This window comes from Camelina sativa, chromosome 19 (genome assembly GCF_000633955.1).
Source record: "Camelina sativa cultivar DH55 chromosome 19, Cs, whole genome shotgun sequence".
Classification (NCBI taxonomy): Eukaryota; Viridiplantae; Streptophyta; class Magnoliopsida; order Brassicales; family Brassicaceae; genus Camelina; species Camelina sativa.
The window spans coordinates 20,663,569-20,683,005 of NC_025703.1; the positions used below are offsets into that span (position 1 = coordinate 20,663,569).

Below are 19,437 nucleotides of genomic sequence, written 5' to 3' on the forward strand. Positions count from 1 at the left end.
ACTTCAAGATCGCCCAAGCAAGAGAAGGAGACTTGGAAGGATTCTCAGCTTTCAACTTCTCCCATTTCAAGTTCAAGACTTTGTAATTCGTCTTTGCTCGGTCTTTAGGAGCGAGCAGAGGGATATCCTTGAGATCCAAAGGCCTCTTGGCGCCAAGTGAGAGCAGAGGGTTCAGCCACGAAAGCGTAGCAAGGCTGAACAATCCGGCGTCGCTATAAGAAGTAACATTGAGACACCCTGCTTCTTCTTCTTGAACAAGCAAAGGCTCATGAAGATAGGAACTTGTAATAACAACCCGAAGACCTGACACACCTCTGAAACCAAGGAAGCAGAGAAAAGCCAGAGCCGGAGCTGCAACAAAGTTCCCAACAGCGTGTGAAGACAAATAATGGTTTGAGCCGTTTGCAACAAGCTCTCTCGAGTCAATAAACAAAGCCCATAAAGAGATAAAGAATCCCACAACCCACCATAGCCTTAACAAGAAAGGGAACTTTTCCGCACAAGTGTATTTACATCGAACAACTGATGTGCATAACACTAACCAAGCCAGAATCTGCGTAATCGGCGACAAAATCACATAAATTTCTTCGCTTCTCTCCTTAACCACTCCAACAACATCGAACACTAACACCGAAACTTGCGCGATCAGAACAAAGAAACAACAAATCACCGAGAATTTATAGCTTTTGGTGATTTCAACGTCGTGGGTTTCTCCGCCAGCACCAACATTGACGACGGAACCCGAGCTCCCAACAGAATCATGTTTGAAGAACCGAGCTCGACGGAGACAGTAGAGTAAGCGTCTTGCGGAGATAACGAGAAGAGATAGTGATAAGAGGCTCAAATTGATACAGATCGAAGACGATTCCACTACTGGCAAATCGAGAAGAGCTCTCAGAGTAAAACCCATTTGTCGATTAGATTGTTATCAAAGATTGAGCTTCTGAGCTAAACAGCATTGACGAGACGAGACGAGACGAGACGAAGGGAATTGAACATCTAGAGGTTGCAGAGGAAGAAGAGAGCAAGCGTGAGTATGAAATAAGAAGGACAAGAGCAGAGTCACGATGTTGGTAGAGAGAAACGCAGAATCTGATAGACACATCGCACATGGAAACAAAACGAGTTCACGTCAGAGTCCAACACGTCGAACAAGAACACAAACAATTTTAAAATATTGAGACTTTTTTTTTTTATAATTTTGTTGTTGTTGTTGTTTGTTGTTGTGTTACCATCGATGTTATCTAGAGAAGACAGAAGCAGACAAAAGCACAACACAACCTTTTAATAAGAAAAAAACACATTAACCTGTGTGTCTGAGAGGTATCTATTCAAAGACAATGTCGCTTCTGCTTCTCTTTCTCTCTCCCCCCGAGAAGAGAGAGAGAGAGAGAGAGGAGATTCGTTGTGGGATCGCCGCCGCAAAGTAATGGAGAGGAATTTGATTTTGCTTTCCCCTCTTCTTCTTCTTCTTCTTCTTCTTCTTCTTCTTCTTCGTTTCCCTCACGGATCAATCTGAAGCTCGCTGTCTTTTTTACACATTCATGGATTGAATGTATAAATGTATTAGAGAAGATACAGTTAATATGTAGATAGATGTATATAGTAGTAGTCGTGTGGCTTTTGATCTTCTTCTTTAAATAGTACTAAATGTTAATTGTATTCTTTAAGTATTTCTTTATTAATTTTTTTTTAATAAATGTAGAAAATTTCCTTCTTTTTGTCTGATTTGTTTTTATTTTTATTTTATTTTGTTTGAAAAGATTGACAAAAGTAGATCTCACACAACATTATATAATTTGTCAATTTGCCATATGCTTATTTCATTAAGAAAATAATAAATCATTATTCAGAAAAAATCCAATTATTCTATTTTACACTCCCTATATTTTCTATTTATGATCTTGATATGACAGGTAAATATAAATAGAAATATAGGGAATTTTTTTATGATCATGTATGTAAGGATGTCAAAATGGGTGAAGTCTATCTATATATAAAATTAACTTTTCTCTCTTTTCCTTCCTCCACAATCCACATCATCATCCACCTAATCTATATTTTTTTTATTTTGCATAAAAATATACAAGTTTAAATATTCATTAATTATTTATTTATTATTTATAATTAATAATAGTAAAAATAAATAAAAAACGAATTAACTAAAATTAAATAAATTTTAAAATAGTATGAAGAATAATATAATTTTTTAGTAAATAATAAAATTAATAACTACATAAAAATGAATTAAGTAAAATAAATAAAAATTTTAAAATAGTAAAAATAATACTATGAATTTGTTTTAGTAATAATGTTATTATTCAAATTATAACAAAAAAATGATCATATTCCAAAATTTAGTATGAGTTAATGAGTTTTAGAATGGAAGTAAGATTCTAATGCATGGTGGAGTTAAAAATAATTTATGTACTTACATTTATAAAAATCTAAACAGAAAAATAAAATTGAAGTGAAACATTAACTTCTAAGAAACATATACTACAAAGATTTCTTATTAAATTTTACTTATAAAAAGTAAAAATAATAATTACATAACTCAACTTAAAAGTTTTAATCTAAAACGAAGATATTATAAAGGTCACACTTTTTCTTGAGAAAACTATGAAAAAAAAATTTGAAAAAAATAATCCATCTATAAAAAGAAAATTAATAGTAAGAAAATATAGAAAAATGATATGCAAACTATTACAAAAAGTGACATGTGATTTGTGTAGTATATCTCATAAGGTATATTATCAACTAGAGCTACAATTTTAATTTATATATATATATATATATATATATATATAACAAGCTTGGGACTTCATTAATTTTATCAAATGATTTTAACCCAAAATATTAGCAAAACAACATATATAAAGTTCACATGTTTTTTTAGAAGACGAAGCTAAGGTTGCATCACAAAATTAACATCTGCAAATAACATATGAGGTTTTAGAAAAATATGTAACTTGGATTAGTGACTGGGATTTTCATTGTCGGGTTTAAGCGTTTCACCATTTAGACATTCTTGACTTGGTCAGAAATTCTATTATGGCAGATGATGCACTTGGACAACATATTACAATGACATAACACTAAAACTGTTCATGAAACTTTGTATATTTGCATTTATTGTGTGATATGGATATGTTTACATAATCTCTATAATTAGATCCAATCCACATTCAACGTTAGAAGTTTTAATTTTCATGGGATATAGATATGGAATGAACTCTTCTAAGGATCAAAGGTTAGGAGATTGTCGACAATATTGTTTACTCTTCCAGTGAGGTTCTTAGTCATTTTTTGTTATCACGTGATATATTGTTGATTTCCCATAAAAACATTATTATGACACTAGACAATATATGTTATATATAGATTAGTAAAATAAGTATGATGTTTATATAGATTTATCTTTTAATCTTTAAATAATTATATTTATATTCAATGATTTTTATTGATAAAAAATTTAAATAAAATTTCACGCAAATAGATCATTTCACAAAGAAATGTTATCTTCAACAATATATTTGTTGTATATCACTTAGTAAAATAAGTTCGGTGTCTATATAGATCTAAAAGTTGGGATTATTATAACTGAGTTCAACAATTTATATTGATAAAAAAAAATTAAAATCCCGAATGGGCATGCGCGGGTACAAATTCTAGTATATAATAATTTGTTAGTTACATTTTAACTTTTACAGTTGAACATACATACTAAATTCGGCCATAGAACTTCATAAATACTTAATTTTTATGTAAGTTTAAATTCAGGAAAAATTACAAGTTTAACGTGCATTATTTTTTTTTACTAATGAATTTAGGTTGAACTTCATAAGAAAATGAGAAAAGTTTCTAATCATGTGCTCAGTTTTGGAGCAAAGCCAGCCATTCGTCATTATCAGATACCACTTTGGTCAGATCCATCGAATATATCACCAAATACAGTAAGTAACTAATCATCGTCCATATCAAACTATGAAGTTGAAGATAAAGAGGAAATACTTCAATGATTTTGTTGTAATTAAAGCCAATCAAATTCGTCGTCCCATTGCGTAGTAGCTGTAGAACGTCCCACACCGATGCCACTTGTCTGGTCTTCCGTCTTCCACAGGATATCGACATAGGCCATAGCAAGAGAAGATAGAGCTATTTTAAGTAGAGCTACTTTAAGTTAAGAGAACGTGTATGTGCTCAGTTTGCTTGAAACCATGCCCCGTTATGTAGTCACATTCTTTGTTGGCTAGATATAGAATTTCAATAAGTAAATTCTCAATACCTCTAAACAACTTACCTTTTTTTTGAGAAATTTATCAATATTGCCATGAACAGTAGTAATCTTTATCGTCAATGCCATTTTCGTTATTCTCTTCTCTCAAATATCATCTGACCCACTTTAATCTATTTAAAATAACAAAAATATCTATTATTTTATTTCTTTTCTTTTCTCTCTCCATCTCTCATTTTTCTCTCTTGATCTCTCATCTTTCTCTTTTTCTCTCTTCTTCTCCCTCTTTCTTTCTTCAACAACAAATAAATCACCACATCAGAAAAATCAAGAAGCGATTTCTCATCTCTCTCATTTTCCATACTCATCTTCTTCTATCTCTGTCTCTGGAAACCTCTATATCCTTTTTGAGATTCTTCTGTTTGTTTCATTCTCTCTATAACTTTAACGGACAAGATCTGATATCTGACCCATTTTTTTCGGTGGATCAGATCCGGTATACCAGTTTTGATGGACCAGATCCGAAGACTAAATATGTCAATTTCTTGTTTTCTAACTTGTTGTTCATTCAATTTCCACAAGTCTTATTGTCCATCATGCAGTTCTTCAAACCAATCGGTGGACAACACTGATTTATCCTCCCAGATGGACAAGACTGATAAATTCCCTGAAGACAACAACCAATAGACAACACTGATGAACCCCCTGATGGACAAGGCTAATTAACTCCCTGGTGGACAAGACTAATTAACTCCCCGAGGACAATAATTGATTTTGATGAACTCCCCGATGGACAAGAGTGATGAATTCCCCAAGGCAATAATCGGTAGACAACACTGATGAACCTCCTGATGGACAACACTGATGAACTCCCCGAGGACAACAATCGAAAGAAAACACTGATGAACTCTCCGATGGACAACATTGTTGAATTCCCAGATGAATTCCCATATGACAACAGCCAATAGACAATACCGATGAAATCATCGATGGACAAAATTGATTCACATCAATTTGTATCTTTCTTTTTTATTATGTGATTCAGATTTCATTCAAGGGTAAAATTGTCTTTTATCAATGCCATAAAACTAAAAATTTCAGAAAAAAAATTAGAAAGTGGCATTTGTCATGAGTTTAGTTTTGAAAGTGGCATGTTTAATAAAATTCCCTTTTTTCAATTACAGTAATTGTTATTTTTTAAGTTGTTGTCTTTTTGTTTGACAAAAAACAAATGTTGTTTTCATTTATTTCATGGCCTACTATTAACACGTCTAACTGTTATATATTGACTATAATTATCATCGGTTATATAATCAACCACAATAGAACCTACCCAAATAGATCACACACAATTTGAAATACAGGATCAATACAATAAAAAAGGATGATTGCTCTCTTTATCTGACACATCAGCCTCAACATTGAAACATGACTTGACAAATCAATTAAAATTAGTAGCCAATTAAAACATTTCGATTAATACATCTAAGATTTATTTTCTTCCACAATACAATAAAAGAATGATGTGTTGCTCTTCTTATCTGACACATCAGCCTCACCATTGAAGCATGGCTTGACAAATCAGTTAAAATCAGTAACCAATTAGAACATTCGATTAATACACCTAAGATTTATTTTCTTCCACATCATTCTCTTTATTCACTCTCTCTCTAATCTTATGAATCATGGTCGTTTCGTTGCAACTAAAAAAGAGGGGTTGCAAAACGCGAGATCTAAATAACTAGAATAAGGAAATCAAAGACCTAAGTGTTTGAGATTGTCATTGTCGACGTGTACACGAAATTGAGCACAGAAAATCTTTGATAAATAATAAAAAGGAGAGTATATCAAACTTAAAGGAATCCATCATTTAATTAGACAAATCAGAGACTTTATGTTGGAATCTGAATCAGACTTAGAAAAACAAAAAAGAACAAAGAAGCTTAAGTTGCATAGCCGTAAATATTGTACTACACTTGAGCGAAAAACCGCCTAATCCCAGTGCAAGATAACCAAGACGGCTCACTCCAGGGTTTACGCTGCTCCCAATTGAACTGTGCACTCAATTCAAAAGAGATGAAACTTTCAAACTCAAAATCAGAAATTAGAAGAAGAAGAAGGAGGAGACCAAGAAGTAAAAAAGAGAAGAAGTTCTTTTCCATAATGAAATTGAAGGCTGGACTATTATTTTTATAGGCATAAAATCTAACCCCCTATCAAAAATTTCAGCCATCTCTAATCTCTCTGCCTGTTACAACCAACGGAGAGCAAAACCGTTGATCTTGACATCTTCTTTTAAGAAGAAGACTTTTGTCAAAAACACAATTTACAACAACACCAAACTTGGTAATAAAGTCCATTAGAATAAAAGCCCAATTTGAGAAACATACCCAACACTTGCTTCACTTCGACGGTGGAGATGTCGGTGGATTTGTTGAAGCTGTGGCGGCGTAAGGGGTTTTAAGATTGGAACCCTCGAGGATTTTAAGTCTATAGCCCTGATTCAATTACTATTTCGAGTTGAAGTCCAAGGATGTTTTAATTGATTCTCAACACCTTTGAATCTCCCTTCTTTAGTTTCAATGAGAAGGCAAATTTTGAGCTTTGATCGGTTCAAGGAAGCTTCTCCATCTTGAAAAGTTTAGACGTCATTGCTTCAAAGAAGCATTTGAGAGATACAAAGAGTTAGATGAGTACAAGACGTCACTGATGCCGCATCAATTATCACATAAATTTTAAGCACACATGGGGATTTGTTTTGGTAAAATACCAAGAGAAAAGGACAATTACAAGACGCCGATGAGACCCAAGATAGTGGAGGCTCTCATTTATGCAAGGAAATGGTTTCTGGAGGATGATGCTTTTTCTTCTACAGCAGCGCAAATGTCAAGTGCTTTCGTAAATTATCCGACGCATAAGTGAGACTTAGATCTATTATCTCTAAATGTTGTTGTTTTCTAAAAGTTTATATGTTGTCTTTTGTGGTTAGTCTCAAACCAACTGTGTGATTTGCAATTACGAAGTGACCTCTTAAAAAATTTAATGCACATTTTGATATGCTTTTCCCTAAATGAAGTCTACATAAAGATGGTCAACTAATATAATTGCCTTGATGAAATTGAAACCTATCTTTTCCAAAATTGAAATTCTTCGTTCTAAATTTTTTTACACAGTATATGAGTAACTATAACTTTAAACAAGGAGAGTTTTTGAATAAATGTATCTACAATCATTTTTCTGAAAACTACCTATTTTTTTTCCTTTTTTTCAAATGTTAATATAAAATCACAAAAATTTAAATACAAATTCTTTTAAAGAGTAGATATGTATTTTAATTTAATAGCGAAGATAAGACTGTCTTTTTACAACAAAAAAAAAGAGTTAGTTTAGAAAAAGAGAAAAAAACATAGGGTAATTTTCATAAAATATATTGTAGATACAAAGTCTATGTTTAATACAAATTAGATGAAATTAATGTATAAATATAAAATTATAGATTAAGTTAAATGGAATTGATTCGGTGGGATATAAAATGAGATATAAATAATTCTATAATCAAGATGCGTTAATTCTATTTTGATAGCAGATTGATCATAGTAATTGAAATTTTATGTAATGATGTTTACATAATGAGTTGTTTAACTCGGTAAGACACATTTAATGATTTTGAAAGTGATATAATAAACAAAAATATGCAGCAACAATATAATAACAAAAAAAAAAACTGAAAACAACAATATAAGCAATGATCATTGTCATAAAATATATTAATAATGATTTTTGATTACAAACAACATACAAAAATTAGACTTCTAGAAAACATAAAACAAAATATTTTTAAAAATAAATTGAGAAACAATCCCGCAGCATACCGCGGGTACCAAACTATTTTATATTAAAAAGTCAACGTGTGACGTGCAAAGTTTCGTATAGAGACAAATATATATACTTCAAGCTGAAGCAGTGTACAAACAGCAGCAAACCGGAAACTCTACCGGCCGGACATCTGACCGAGGAGGTCGTCGTTTTGGAAGTTTGCAACATGGTCCCAATTTCCGGTAGACGATAAAAGAGTTGATGAAGCAACCACAATGTATCTCATAGTCGGACGTCGTTGCGCATTTTGTTGCGTACTACAAGCTTTCCCTAATTCCGCCATCTAAACACACAAAATCATAAAACAACCAAATTGGCCTATAGAATGATCAATGATGCATAGAACAACTAGGGAACAAGCTAAGAAGAGAGGTTACCTTATATACCGAATCAAACGGGTACTGATCTCCGAGCCTCGGGTCTATAATCTTGCGTAGTGCTTCTTCTTTGTCAGTCTCCTTATTGAATACTACTTCATCGAACTTCATTAGTCAAGAACCAAAAGCATATGTTAAGCGATCCAACGTACATATTGTTTTTAAATCAGAAAGACTAAATGCTATGAAGAAAACATTAATAAGACTAATTACCACACCAACGAGGCTTTTAAATTCACCAACGGATTCATTCATTTTGACAACCGCGCCTTTCGCAGAAATCAATTTGAATAGGACAACTCCAAATGCATATACATCCACTTTTGCAGACACTTGTGCGTAGATTGTCCTGCATACATAAATATATATACCATTCATTATAATGTAGTCTCTAAAATATAAGTGTAAGAGAAATAAGATCAAGTTTCTTTACTCTGGTGCCATGTAACCAAATGTACCCATTGCACCACGAGTTGCTGCGCCTCCAATTTCTATCAGCTTTGTTAAACCGAAATCAGCGACCTGTAACAAACTAACACAAAAGCCTCTAGCTGAGTCTAGTACACCTATGATTGGCAAAAATGGGAGATTGAGAATGGACCTTTGCTCGGAAGTTCTGGTCTATCAAAATATTGGCAGATTTAATGTCCCTATGAACATAGACTGGAACCGTGTGCTCGTGTATGTATTCTAAGCCTCTAGCTGAGTCTAGCGCAATCTGCACTCTTTTAGTCCACGGTAACGGTTCTAACCCTATAGTAGTTACATATAAACGCCTTAGTTCTACTTAATAGTATTTTGAAAAGTGATTCTCTTTTCTATTTATTTGGTGTTTATCATATATATATCATACTTGAGCCATGTAAATGTTGTCCAAGGTCGCCATTCTCAACATATTCATAGACCAAGAACAGAGACCCCTCAACACAATATCCAATCAGGCGAACCTACAAGATACTATAAGTTTGTTATATGCTATCTTTGCTCAAGAATCTATCTTGAGATAATATAAAAGGGATTACCAGGTTGACATGATGTACATGTGTTAAGACTTTTAGTTCCGCCAAGAACTGCTTCGATGCCTCCATGTCCATCTTCTTGATCGCAGCTTTCTAAACATGAACGCATACACACACACCAAATGATCTTTGAACATTCTGTGTGTAGCTTCAAATAATAAGTCTACACTAAAAGGACTGAAGAAAACTCTGCTTACTTCTCCTCTAAGCTCTGCATAGTAAACAGCTCCAAAACTACCTTGCCCGATCTTAAAAGACAGACTGAAATTATCAGTAGCCTTTGCGAGCTCCTCCATCGAAAAATCAACAGAGTTATCTACGTTTATGGCAGAAATGCCAGAAAACACTTGAAAGACCCCGACCCGGACGTTGCAGCGTCCGCAATCACGGCTTCCATTCGGCCCCATTCCTGGTCGAATATCCATTGATTTGGTTACTTAGCTTTGGCTCGCGGCCTTGCTTCGTAAACCCCTTTACGCAACGGAATATAATTTTACCCTTGACCCATCCCTTTGTGTTTAGCCATACAACCAACCAACCCCACAGGCTTGCACATTAGAGATGGGGACATATAATCCCTTCGGTGCACTGTGAACGGTTGCACTATCGGCTTCCTGAACCACTCGTGCGTCCGAAGCTTGGCATCGGACGTGCTATTAGTTGACCTATCGGTCATACCTTGGCACCTCAATCAACTCGTCGGTCTTGTCCAGGTCTGATCGAACGATCCGACCCCATAATTGAATCGCCGATCGACAACGGATCAGGCCGATACTTCCGATGGACTTGTCGACCACCCGTCCGATCAATCCAACCTACGGCTTGCATCATCGATCATTTGATCACCCGATACGACTAGCGATTGAATCACCGGTCAACCCTCGATCGATCCGTCCATTGGCGCTGATCGTCGATGACCTTTCGATCGGTCTGACTCTATGATTGAACCGTCGATCATCCTGCGATCAGTTCGACTCCATCTCCGAACCACCGCTTATCCTTCGATCGGTTCGACCCGATTGTCGAACCGTCGCTCGTCTCATCGTAACGTTGATAGAGAGGTAGCATGTGCATCAGTTCGGACGAGTATCGAAGTACTCGCCGAGCCGCACCCCCTTTTCTTCTTAGACATAGATGGACGATGGAAGGATGATGGTGTCTTGGAATGAGNCTATTTATTTGGTGTTTATCATATATATATCATACTTGAGCCATGTAAATGTTGTCCAAGGTCGCCATTCTCAACATATTCATAGACCAAGAACAGAGACCCCTCAACACAATATCCAATCAGGCGAACCTACAAGATACTATAAGTTTGTTATATGCTATCTTTGCTCAAGAATCTATCTTGAGATAATATAAAAGGGATTACCAGGTTGACATGATGTACATGTGTTAAGACTTTTAGTTCCGCCAAGAACTGCTTCGATGCCTCCATGTCCATCTTCTTGATCGCAGCTTTCTAAACATGAACGCATACACACACACCAAATGATCTTTGAACATTCTGTGTGTAGCTTCAAATAATAAGTCTACACTAAAAGGACTGAAGAAAACTCTGCTTACTTCTCCTCTAAGCTCTGCATAGTAAACAGCTCCAAAACTACCTTGCCCGATCTTAAAAGACAGACTGAAATTATCAGTAGCCTTTGCGAGCTCCTCCATCGAAAAATCAACAGAGTTATCTACGTTTATGGCAGAAATGCCAGAAAACACTTGAAAGACCCCGACCCGGACGTTGCAGCGTCCGCAATCACGGCTTCCATTCGGCCCCATTCCTGGTCGAATATCCATTGATTTGGTTACTTAGCTTTGGCTCGCGGCCTTGCTTCGTAAACCCCTTTACGCAACGGAATATAATTTTACCCTTGACCCATCCCTTTGTGTTTAGCCATACAACCAACCAACCCCACAGGCTTGCACATTAGAGATGGGGACATATAATCCCTTCGGTGCACTGTGAACGGTTGCACTATCGGCTTCCTGAACCACTCGTGCGTCCGAAGCTTGGCATCGGACGTGCTATTAGTTGACCTATCGGTCATACCTTGGCACCTCAATCAACTCGTCGGTCTTGTCCAGGTCTGATCGAACGATCCGACCCCATAATTGAATCGCCGATCGACAACGGATCAGGCCGATACTTCCGATGGACTTGTCGACCACCCGTCCGATCAATCCAACCTACGGCTTGCATCATCGATCATTTGATCACCCGATACGACTAGCGATTGAATCACCGGTCAACCCTCGATCGATCCGTCCATTGGCGCTGATCGTCGATGACCTTTCGATCGGTCTGACTCTATGATTGAACCGTCGATCATCCTGCGATCAGTTCGACTCCATCTCCGAACCACCGCTTATCCTTCGATCGGTTCGACCCGATTGTCGAACCGTCGCTCGTCTCATCGTAACGTTGATAGAGAGGTAGCATGTGCATCAGTTCGGACGAGTATCGAAGTACTCGCCGAGCCGCACCCCCTTTTCTTCTTAGACATAGATGGACGATGGAAGGATGATGGTGTCTTGGAATGAGGGCCACACCCTCTATTTATAGGGTCCTGGCCGAAGTCTAGGCCCCAAAAGGCACTTGTCCGTCAAGACCCTTCGTTCATGCACGTTTGGTCGTGCCTGTCCGGCCGTGCTTGTTCGGCCATGACCGTTCGTCACCGCGTCCCATGACCGCCCATGAGCTCCCCATATGACCCGCACACTATCGACACCGTCCAGCTGGCTGAGCTTAGTCGAGCTCCTTGGCAGCTGGTCGAGCTAGTGGTAGCTGACTTGCAGCTGGTCGAGCTGACCCTAGCTGGACGAGCTGACACTAGCTGGCTGACAGCTGGTCGGCAGCTGGTTGAGCTGTCCGTAGCTGAACGAGAGTTGTCCGCAGCTGAGCTAACTTGCTCATTTAGCTATCAATTTCCTTAAAACAAATTGCCCTCTTTAGGATCACGGGACGCAGGCGTTACAACACTCTGGTTCCGTACCAGCCAAGTTGCCACTTTGGAGACTAGTTGTAAAAACTAAAAGCATATTTGATCATTTTAGTAAGCAACATTTATGCTAAAACATGAAACTGTTTTGCATATGATCAATAGAAGATAGAAAAGAAGAAAAAAAACTAATCACCCTTGGACTTGCTCGTCCGGTAAGCATAATATATGAAAAGCGAGATTAACATAAGAGCCACAACCACTCCTACACATATACCAGCGATAACTCCAACACCAATACCACCTGTTTAAAGCAAAAAGATACCAAAAACACTTCTCTCAATCTCTCCCCCAAGTTTCTTCTTGTTTTTAGTACAACATCTTCTTCTAGCTAGAATTATCAAAAGCTCGTAAATAGCTAGAAGAACCAACCTTTTTTACTACAAGAACATAAGAAGAGGATAGAATACATCAGTGGGATATATAGAAAATCAAAAGAACAAATGAAAAGTGTTAACAACAACAGAAACAACCTTGATTGAAAATGTGGAAATGCACCACTAGGATCTGCAAAAACAACACAATAAAAATATGTAAAGAAACTTTAAAACTTAGACAACCATTACTATGATTCATCCATGACCATAAACTCAAAATACCTCTCCCAGGGACAAAGACGATCCGATTCCTGGAGCTGAAATCAACGCCAGGGTTATACCTACTTATAACATCCCCCGGTACACCAGAAGAGTTAGCAATCATATCGAGACTATCCTCAGGACGAAGAGGATACGTAACAAACAAACCATAATCCTTGGAAACACTCTCATCACCACAAGAACAATTCACAAGCACATTAAGCGTCGCAGAAGGAGGGATGTTGTTAGCCGGAAAAGGATTCCTCCCTTGCAAGGAACCTTCCGTGGTGAGATTCGCGTATCTCCTTATGGCAACTCTTTCGTAAGTATTTATCTGTTGGAAACGGTATGTGAAGTTGTGGCGAAGGAAGTCTCCAGGTTGACATTCGCAAGGGAAAGGTACACGAACCCTTGAACCTATAGGGATGATCAAATCTTTGTTTTTGTTGTTGTTCTGTATGTTACGGTTGTACCTGAGGATTGGTTCGTAGTTGAATTGATCGTAAGAACTGAGGTATAGGTTGATGATAGAGAGAGATAGTTCGTTCTCTACGTAGTAAGATGCTAGAGCTAAACCGTAGCTTCCCATGGACTTTGATTCTACGGCCAAGAAGAGAAGAAGAAGAAGAAGCGGAAACATTATAATCATTAGCACCATCGCTGGTTTGTTCTTAGATTCCAAGAGGAAGGTCTCTGTTTTTCTTTCTTTCCTTGTTCTGTGTGTCGGGAGAAAGGGTTGACTAAATTAGCGTTGACAAATTGTCAACTCAGAGAATGGTGATTATATTTTATTTAATGTTTCATAATCCATCGCGTGTTAGATTTTTGATGTTTCTTAATCTATATATAATAGCAATCTGAATAAGTATTTTTTCAATTGTACATTTTGGATAATTTTTTAAAACAATTTGTAGAAACTTAAATTGTGTGTTTTACAAAAATTGTGATTGTTCATTGTAACGGTTTTTTTTGTAAAGTTGCAACGGTTAATTGTAGAGTTGTGTTTATTCAAATATTCGTATCTTTTGAAATATATATATATATATACTTGTTTGTTTGAACTGTTTTCATTGTTTTGCCATGACACAAAATAATATAAATTTTCAATCTCAACGGTTTTTACAGCTTTCGAAAATATTTTCTAGCATTCATTCTTCTAAAAATAAAGAAATTCCTCCAATTCTTGATTTAACAAAATATTTTTGGAATGATGAATCTAATTTACAACTTTAAGTTAATTTTAAATATAAAAATTTAATGAAAATACCTTAGAGTTTTTTTTCCAACAGTTAGATGAATTATATAGTGAGTTTTTGAATTTGACTTTTCAATATGGTAATAAATATGCATTCTATTTAAAAACAGTTTATATATGTTATTAGGTATAATCAAGTGCAGACAGTTGCGACTTTTCGTAGTACATTTTCGTAAATTTTTTTTATTTATATTTGTTTTAAAAAAATCAAACGGTTGTATTTGTTCATTGTAGAGTTGTGTCTTTTAACCTTATTTTATTAATAATTTTTCATCACAACTTTTTGTTCTAATAGGTGTGTGAAGTCACTAACGTATGTCTATTTAAATAGTCATGTCTTTTGAAATTTCTATATATTTGTCTCTTCATCAGTAAATAACAAGTTCGTTGAAACAAATTATTAGAAATGATTAAATAGAATGCAATTAGGGATGTCAAAATGGGTCAAGTTTCATGGATCACCACAGCTTAACTCAACCCCTAATGAGTTAAATTTTTTTATCCTAATGATTTCATGAATAAATTGAGTTAGTGGGTAAAATGGTTTAATGGATCAATTGAGTTATGTGATAATGGGTAATAGTTTAACCATTTAATCCATCAATTCTTATTTTATTGATCAAATTAACTCAAATGCTTTTAACCGGTCAAAATTACCAAAACCACTAAATCAATCAAAATGTGTAATTTGATCAATGCTTCATCGTGATTTTGATTCAGAAAATTCAAATTTGATTGAGTATCGTTTGAGTAAAAATCAAAGACTTTCCAATCCTCCAGCTTAAGGTCGCTTTGTTATAATTGAGCTTCTTTCTTCTCCAACCCTCTCAGGTTCGCTTCTTCTTCGACCCATGTTATAATTGGTCCTTAAGCTTTTCATGTTCGTATTTTGCTGGTTTTAAGTTATTTTTTTTCTGGGTTTTGTTTTTAAGTATCTGGATTGCCCCTTAAGCTTCACGGTTGATTTTTTCTGGGTTTTCTTTTTAAGTATCTGGATTGTGTATGTGTTTATTATTTCGATGGTTTTGTGTTGATTTCTTAGTTTATGGTTTGTGTTGTGACTGTTGGACCTCAATTTATTTAAGCTTAGTGGGCTTAATAAAATTGGAGTGTGTGAATAGATAATGGGTCACATAGAAGTGGTTGGACTCAAATTGGAGCTCCAATAAGCCATCGGTTGTGTCAAACAAGAGATGAAGTCGATCTCTTCATCACGTCTCCTGAAGACTCGGTCTTCTTCGTTCTCAACTCCATGAGAATCGGGATTGAGAAGAGCACTACACAACTGTTGCTGGATTTGTGGATTGAGTGGGTTTGATTTGTTGAAAAACAAAGTCAATTACGTCGATCACAAAGACCTCTATATAAACACACGTTCGAGTCTCATTACGCAACGCATCAACGATCAAGCGATCAACAAAGATCAGAAAAGCTTAGAACACAAAACTCCAACAATCTCTCTCTCACAAAGTAAGTGTCTTCGAGAGTATCGTAGAGTGTAGTTCGTATAGAGCCGGTGTGTTTGAGTGATTAGCAAACCCGGTTGTGAATGGTTGTATCCTGGGACTCTTGTAACCACTAATCCCGTCGCACTGCAGGGGTTTCAAAGAGTTAAGGAAAGAGATTTCGGTCTTGCCTCCATTCTTCCCTTAACGTTTGTGTGTTTTCTCATAATCAATACCTCTTACGTAGTGTGGCAAATTTCTAGCTCCTACAGTGACAATACGGTGTTGTCGTATATCAATTTTTTTGTTTGATTTGGTTTATGGAGGTGGAAGCGTTGGTCTGGTGGATTTTGTTTATGAGTCCTCTTTTAGCATTGGTGCTCACGTAATAAATAAGTATCAAAGTCGTCTCCTTCATAGCAATGTCCAAGCTTTATTGTGTACTCTTTCTTGGCTATATGGTTATCCGACTAAAGATGAAGGTATGAGACAAAATTTTAAGTGTGTTGTGTACGTGTGTGTTGCTGTTATTTGATTGACTATGCTCGTATATGTAGAGTTGTCATTCTGATGCCATTTTGCTGTCTTGCTTCGTATAAACTGGTTTGTATGATGTAGATGAGAAGGACAAGATAGTTGTTATTCGGGAAAACCCAACTTCGAGTGGAAAAAAACATGAATGAAGCTTGACTATGTTTTATGTTTCTTGTACGTTCATGATCAACAATGCTAGTCATGAACTTGATATTGGCTTGCAGGTTGGGAGGGGGAAAGAATAGAAGAAGCTGAGTGAGAGAGAAGAGAAGCTTAATATTTGTTTTCTTTGTAAGAGACCCTTTCGAGGAGGGGAAGGAGTTTGAAAGATCTGCTTTTGCGTATTCAAAATCCACTATTCATCATATTACATTTGACCTCTAGTTTTGGATTTACAAGAGTTGATATATCATCTCGTTTAGAACTCATTTAACCATTTAACTAATCAAATTAAATGAGTTTATGGGTTAACCCAGCTCATTTAACCAAATATTAATCTGTAGAATTGGAATATAGTATTTTGCTTTTGCTCAAATATTATTGTATACTTTTATACATTTTAATATATATATATATATATTAAAATGTATAAAAGTATACAATAATATTTGAGCAAAAGCAAAATACTATATTCCAATTCTATAGATTAATAAAAACACAACACAACCGATCGATATACTTCGGTGTTAACATCAAACCAATCCAAACCAAACCAATATACTTCGGTTTGCTGACAGAAAAACGTTTTACTATTCCCAAAAAATTCTTTTTTTGCTTGTGAAGCAAGTAAGATGGTTCTTCCTGATGGATAACCTTCTACGATCCGTTAATATTTCTCAGTCATTTTCCACCCTCATGTTCTTGGTGGATGCTTTCTCTCCCTTTTGTGTGGCACCTCTTGCTGCAGGTCTTTGTCCGACAAGCTCAGCCGCCGCATCATTGTAAGCATGTGCAGCCATATCCGCTGTCGGAAACGTTCCAAGCCATCTTCTTACTTTCAAATTCGGATCCCATATCTCCGCCGACCAGGTACCTGATGGTATACATATGAAAGTACATAAAATACTGGACCATACCGATCAACATAACGTATTATTGGAATATAGACAAGCTTAGCTGATTGCTTATGAAAATATATACATAAACTAGTAGAAACTAGAAACAATATTCTCAAAGCTGGTTTACCTGATGGCTTTTTCCTCACTCCTTTGATCTTCTTCTCCTTCTTCTCCATGGTATCTTCGTGCCGTGGGAATACACAACCGTTGCAACCGGTGATACCACAGAGAGGACAAGGACCAGCGTTCAAAGATGGAAGACGAGATTCGCATGTTGAAGTGTCACCTTCGAAGTTTGATATCACTTGTCGCAAAGCAGAAACCATGATCACATGCTCTTCATCTCTTGTCACATAAGGAATGAAATTGTCGTCTCGATCGTACGAAGGAACATCTGCTGGATCCATTTTTTTGTTGTGTGGATGTTGTATGATGATTTGAAAACAAAGGGATTTATATATACCAGGGAGACATGTGGTCGGTCCTATGTGAATCATATAAAATCTCTGGACACGCGGACATCGTTATTAGATATTTTTATTTTTGTAATAAAACGCGATTATTCCTGAAAGAAAACGCGATTGTTAACCTTATTGACTTATAAGAAGAGTGTGTTGACTATCGTTTTCAGGCCAAGCTTTATGAACTGATGTAATGGATCAGTCCAACGAGTAAACAAGTAATACATTCATNATATTTGAGCAAAAGCAAAATACTATATTCCAATTCTATAGATTAATAAAAACACAACACAACCGATCGATATACTTCGGTGTTAACATCAAACCAATCCAAACCAAACCAATATACTTCGGTTTGCTGACAGAAAAACGTTTTACTATTCCCAAAAAATTCTTTTTTTGCTTGTGAAGCAAGTAAGATGGTTCTTCCTGATGGATAACCTTCTACGATCCGTTAATATTTCTCAGTCATTTTCCACCCTCATGTTCTTGGTGGATGCTTTCTCTCCCTTTTGTGTGGCACCTCTTGCTGCAGGTCTTTGTCCGACAAGCTCAGCCGCCGCATCATTGTAAGCATGTGCAGCCATATCCGCTGTCGGAAACGTTCCAAGCCATCTTCTTACTTTCAAATTCGGATCCCATATCTCCGCCGACCAGGTACCTGATGGTATACATATGAAAGTACATAAAATACTGGACCATACCGATCAACATAACGTATTATTGGAATATAGACAAGCTTAGCTGATTGCTTATGAAAATATATACATAAACTAGTAGAAACTAGAAACAATATTCTCAAAGCTGGTTTACCTGATGGCTTTTTCCTCACTCCTTTGATCTTCTTCTCCTTCTTCTCCATGGTATCTTCGTGCCGTGGGAATACACAACCGTTGCAACCGGTGATACCACAGAGAGGACAAGGACCAGCGTTCAAAGATGGAAGACGAGATTCGCATGTTGAAGTGTCACCTTCGAAGTTTGATATCACTTGTCGCAAAGCAGAAACCATGATCACATGCTCTTCATCTCTTGTCACATAAGGAATGAAATTGTCGTCTCGATCGTACGAAGGAACATCTGCTGGATCCATTTTTTTGTTGTGTGGATGTTGTATGATGATTTGAAAACAAAGGGATTTATATATACCAGGGAGACATGTGGTCGGTCCTATGTGAATCATATAAAATCTCTGGACACGCGGACATCGTTATTAGATATTTTTATTTTTGTAATAAAACGCGATTATTCCTGAAAGAAAACGCGATTGTTAACCTTATTGACTTATAAGAAGAGTGTGTTGACTATCGTTTTCAGGCCAAGCTTTATGAACTGATGTAATGGATCAGTCCAACGAGTAAACAAGTAATACATTCATATATATATATATATATTTTGGACAAAACAAGTAATACATTTCTTAGTTAACAATGTCACATCAAAGCGATTGTATATATTATCTGTGATTTTGTTTAGAAAAAAACAAAAAATTTTGAAAGGTGTGGTCGACTGGTCGGATGACATTTATATAGTAAAATTGTTTTCAATCACAGTAAATGTGCTAACAAAATGTATTTATACAGTACTCTAGTTTGAAG

The 19,437-nt window shown here is 36.1% G+C and overlaps 4 protein-coding genes and 1 long non-coding RNA gene across 5 annotated transcripts in view; all 5 read right to left on the minus strand.

The window, feature by feature from the left end:
- LOC104768043 (ABC transporter C family member 5-like) overlaps nt 1–1,630 on the minus strand; it is a 7,604-nt gene extending 5,974 nt beyond the window's left edge. The window contains exons 1-2 of the mRNA XM_010491989.2: nt 1,309–1,630; nt 3–1,092 (exon numbers count right to left, since the gene is read on the minus strand). Of these exons, the coding sequence (XP_010490291.1) occupies nt 3–910 (908 nt within the window). The 5' untranslated portion in view covers nt 911–1,092; nt 1,309–1,630. The remainder of the gene's footprint in view (nt 1–2; nt 1,093–1,308) is intronic.
- LOC104768044 (chitin elicitor receptor kinase 1-like) lies at nt 8,229–13,744 on the minus strand. The gene is made up of 12 exons (XM_010491990.2): nt 13,108–13,744; nt 12,982–13,015; nt 12,881–12,888; nt 12,638–12,752; nt 11,079–11,271; nt 10,885–10,974; nt 10,716–10,809; nt 9,092–9,243; nt 8,924–9,012; nt 8,704–8,839; nt 8,491–8,595; nt 8,229–8,396 (listed from the first exon to the last, which is right to left on the minus strand). The coding sequence occupies exons 1-12, from the start codon at nt 13,742–13,744 to the stop codon at nt 8,229–8,231; spliced, it is 1,821 nt and encodes a 606-aa protein (XP_010490292.2).
- LOC109130972 lies at nt 9,377–9,749 on the minus strand. The gene is made up of 3 exons (XR_002036728.1): nt 9,707–9,749; nt 9,513–9,602; nt 9,377–9,437 (listed from the first exon to the last, which is right to left on the minus strand). It is a non-coding gene; the product is annotated as an uncharacterized LOC109130972 (long non-coding RNA).
- LOC104766797 (ethylene-responsive transcription factor ERF120-like) lies at nt 16,990–17,785 on the minus strand. Its single transcript, XM_010490750.1, has 2 exons — nt 17,506–17,785; nt 16,990–17,353 (listed from the first exon to the last, which is right to left on the minus strand). Exons 1-2 carry the CDS (start codon nt 17,783–17,785, stop codon nt 17,157–17,159), a joined length of 477 nt encoding a protein of 158 aa, XP_010489052.1. The 3' UTR covers nt 16,990–17,156.
- Nucleotides 18,143–18,932, minus strand: LOC104766798 (ethylene-responsive transcription factor ERF120-like). The gene is made up of 2 exons (XM_010490751.1): nt 18,653–18,932; nt 18,143–18,500 (listed from the first exon to the last, which is right to left on the minus strand). Exons 1-2 carry the CDS (start codon nt 18,930–18,932, stop codon nt 18,304–18,306), a joined length of 477 nt encoding a protein of 158 aa, XP_010489053.1. The 3' UTR covers nt 18,143–18,303.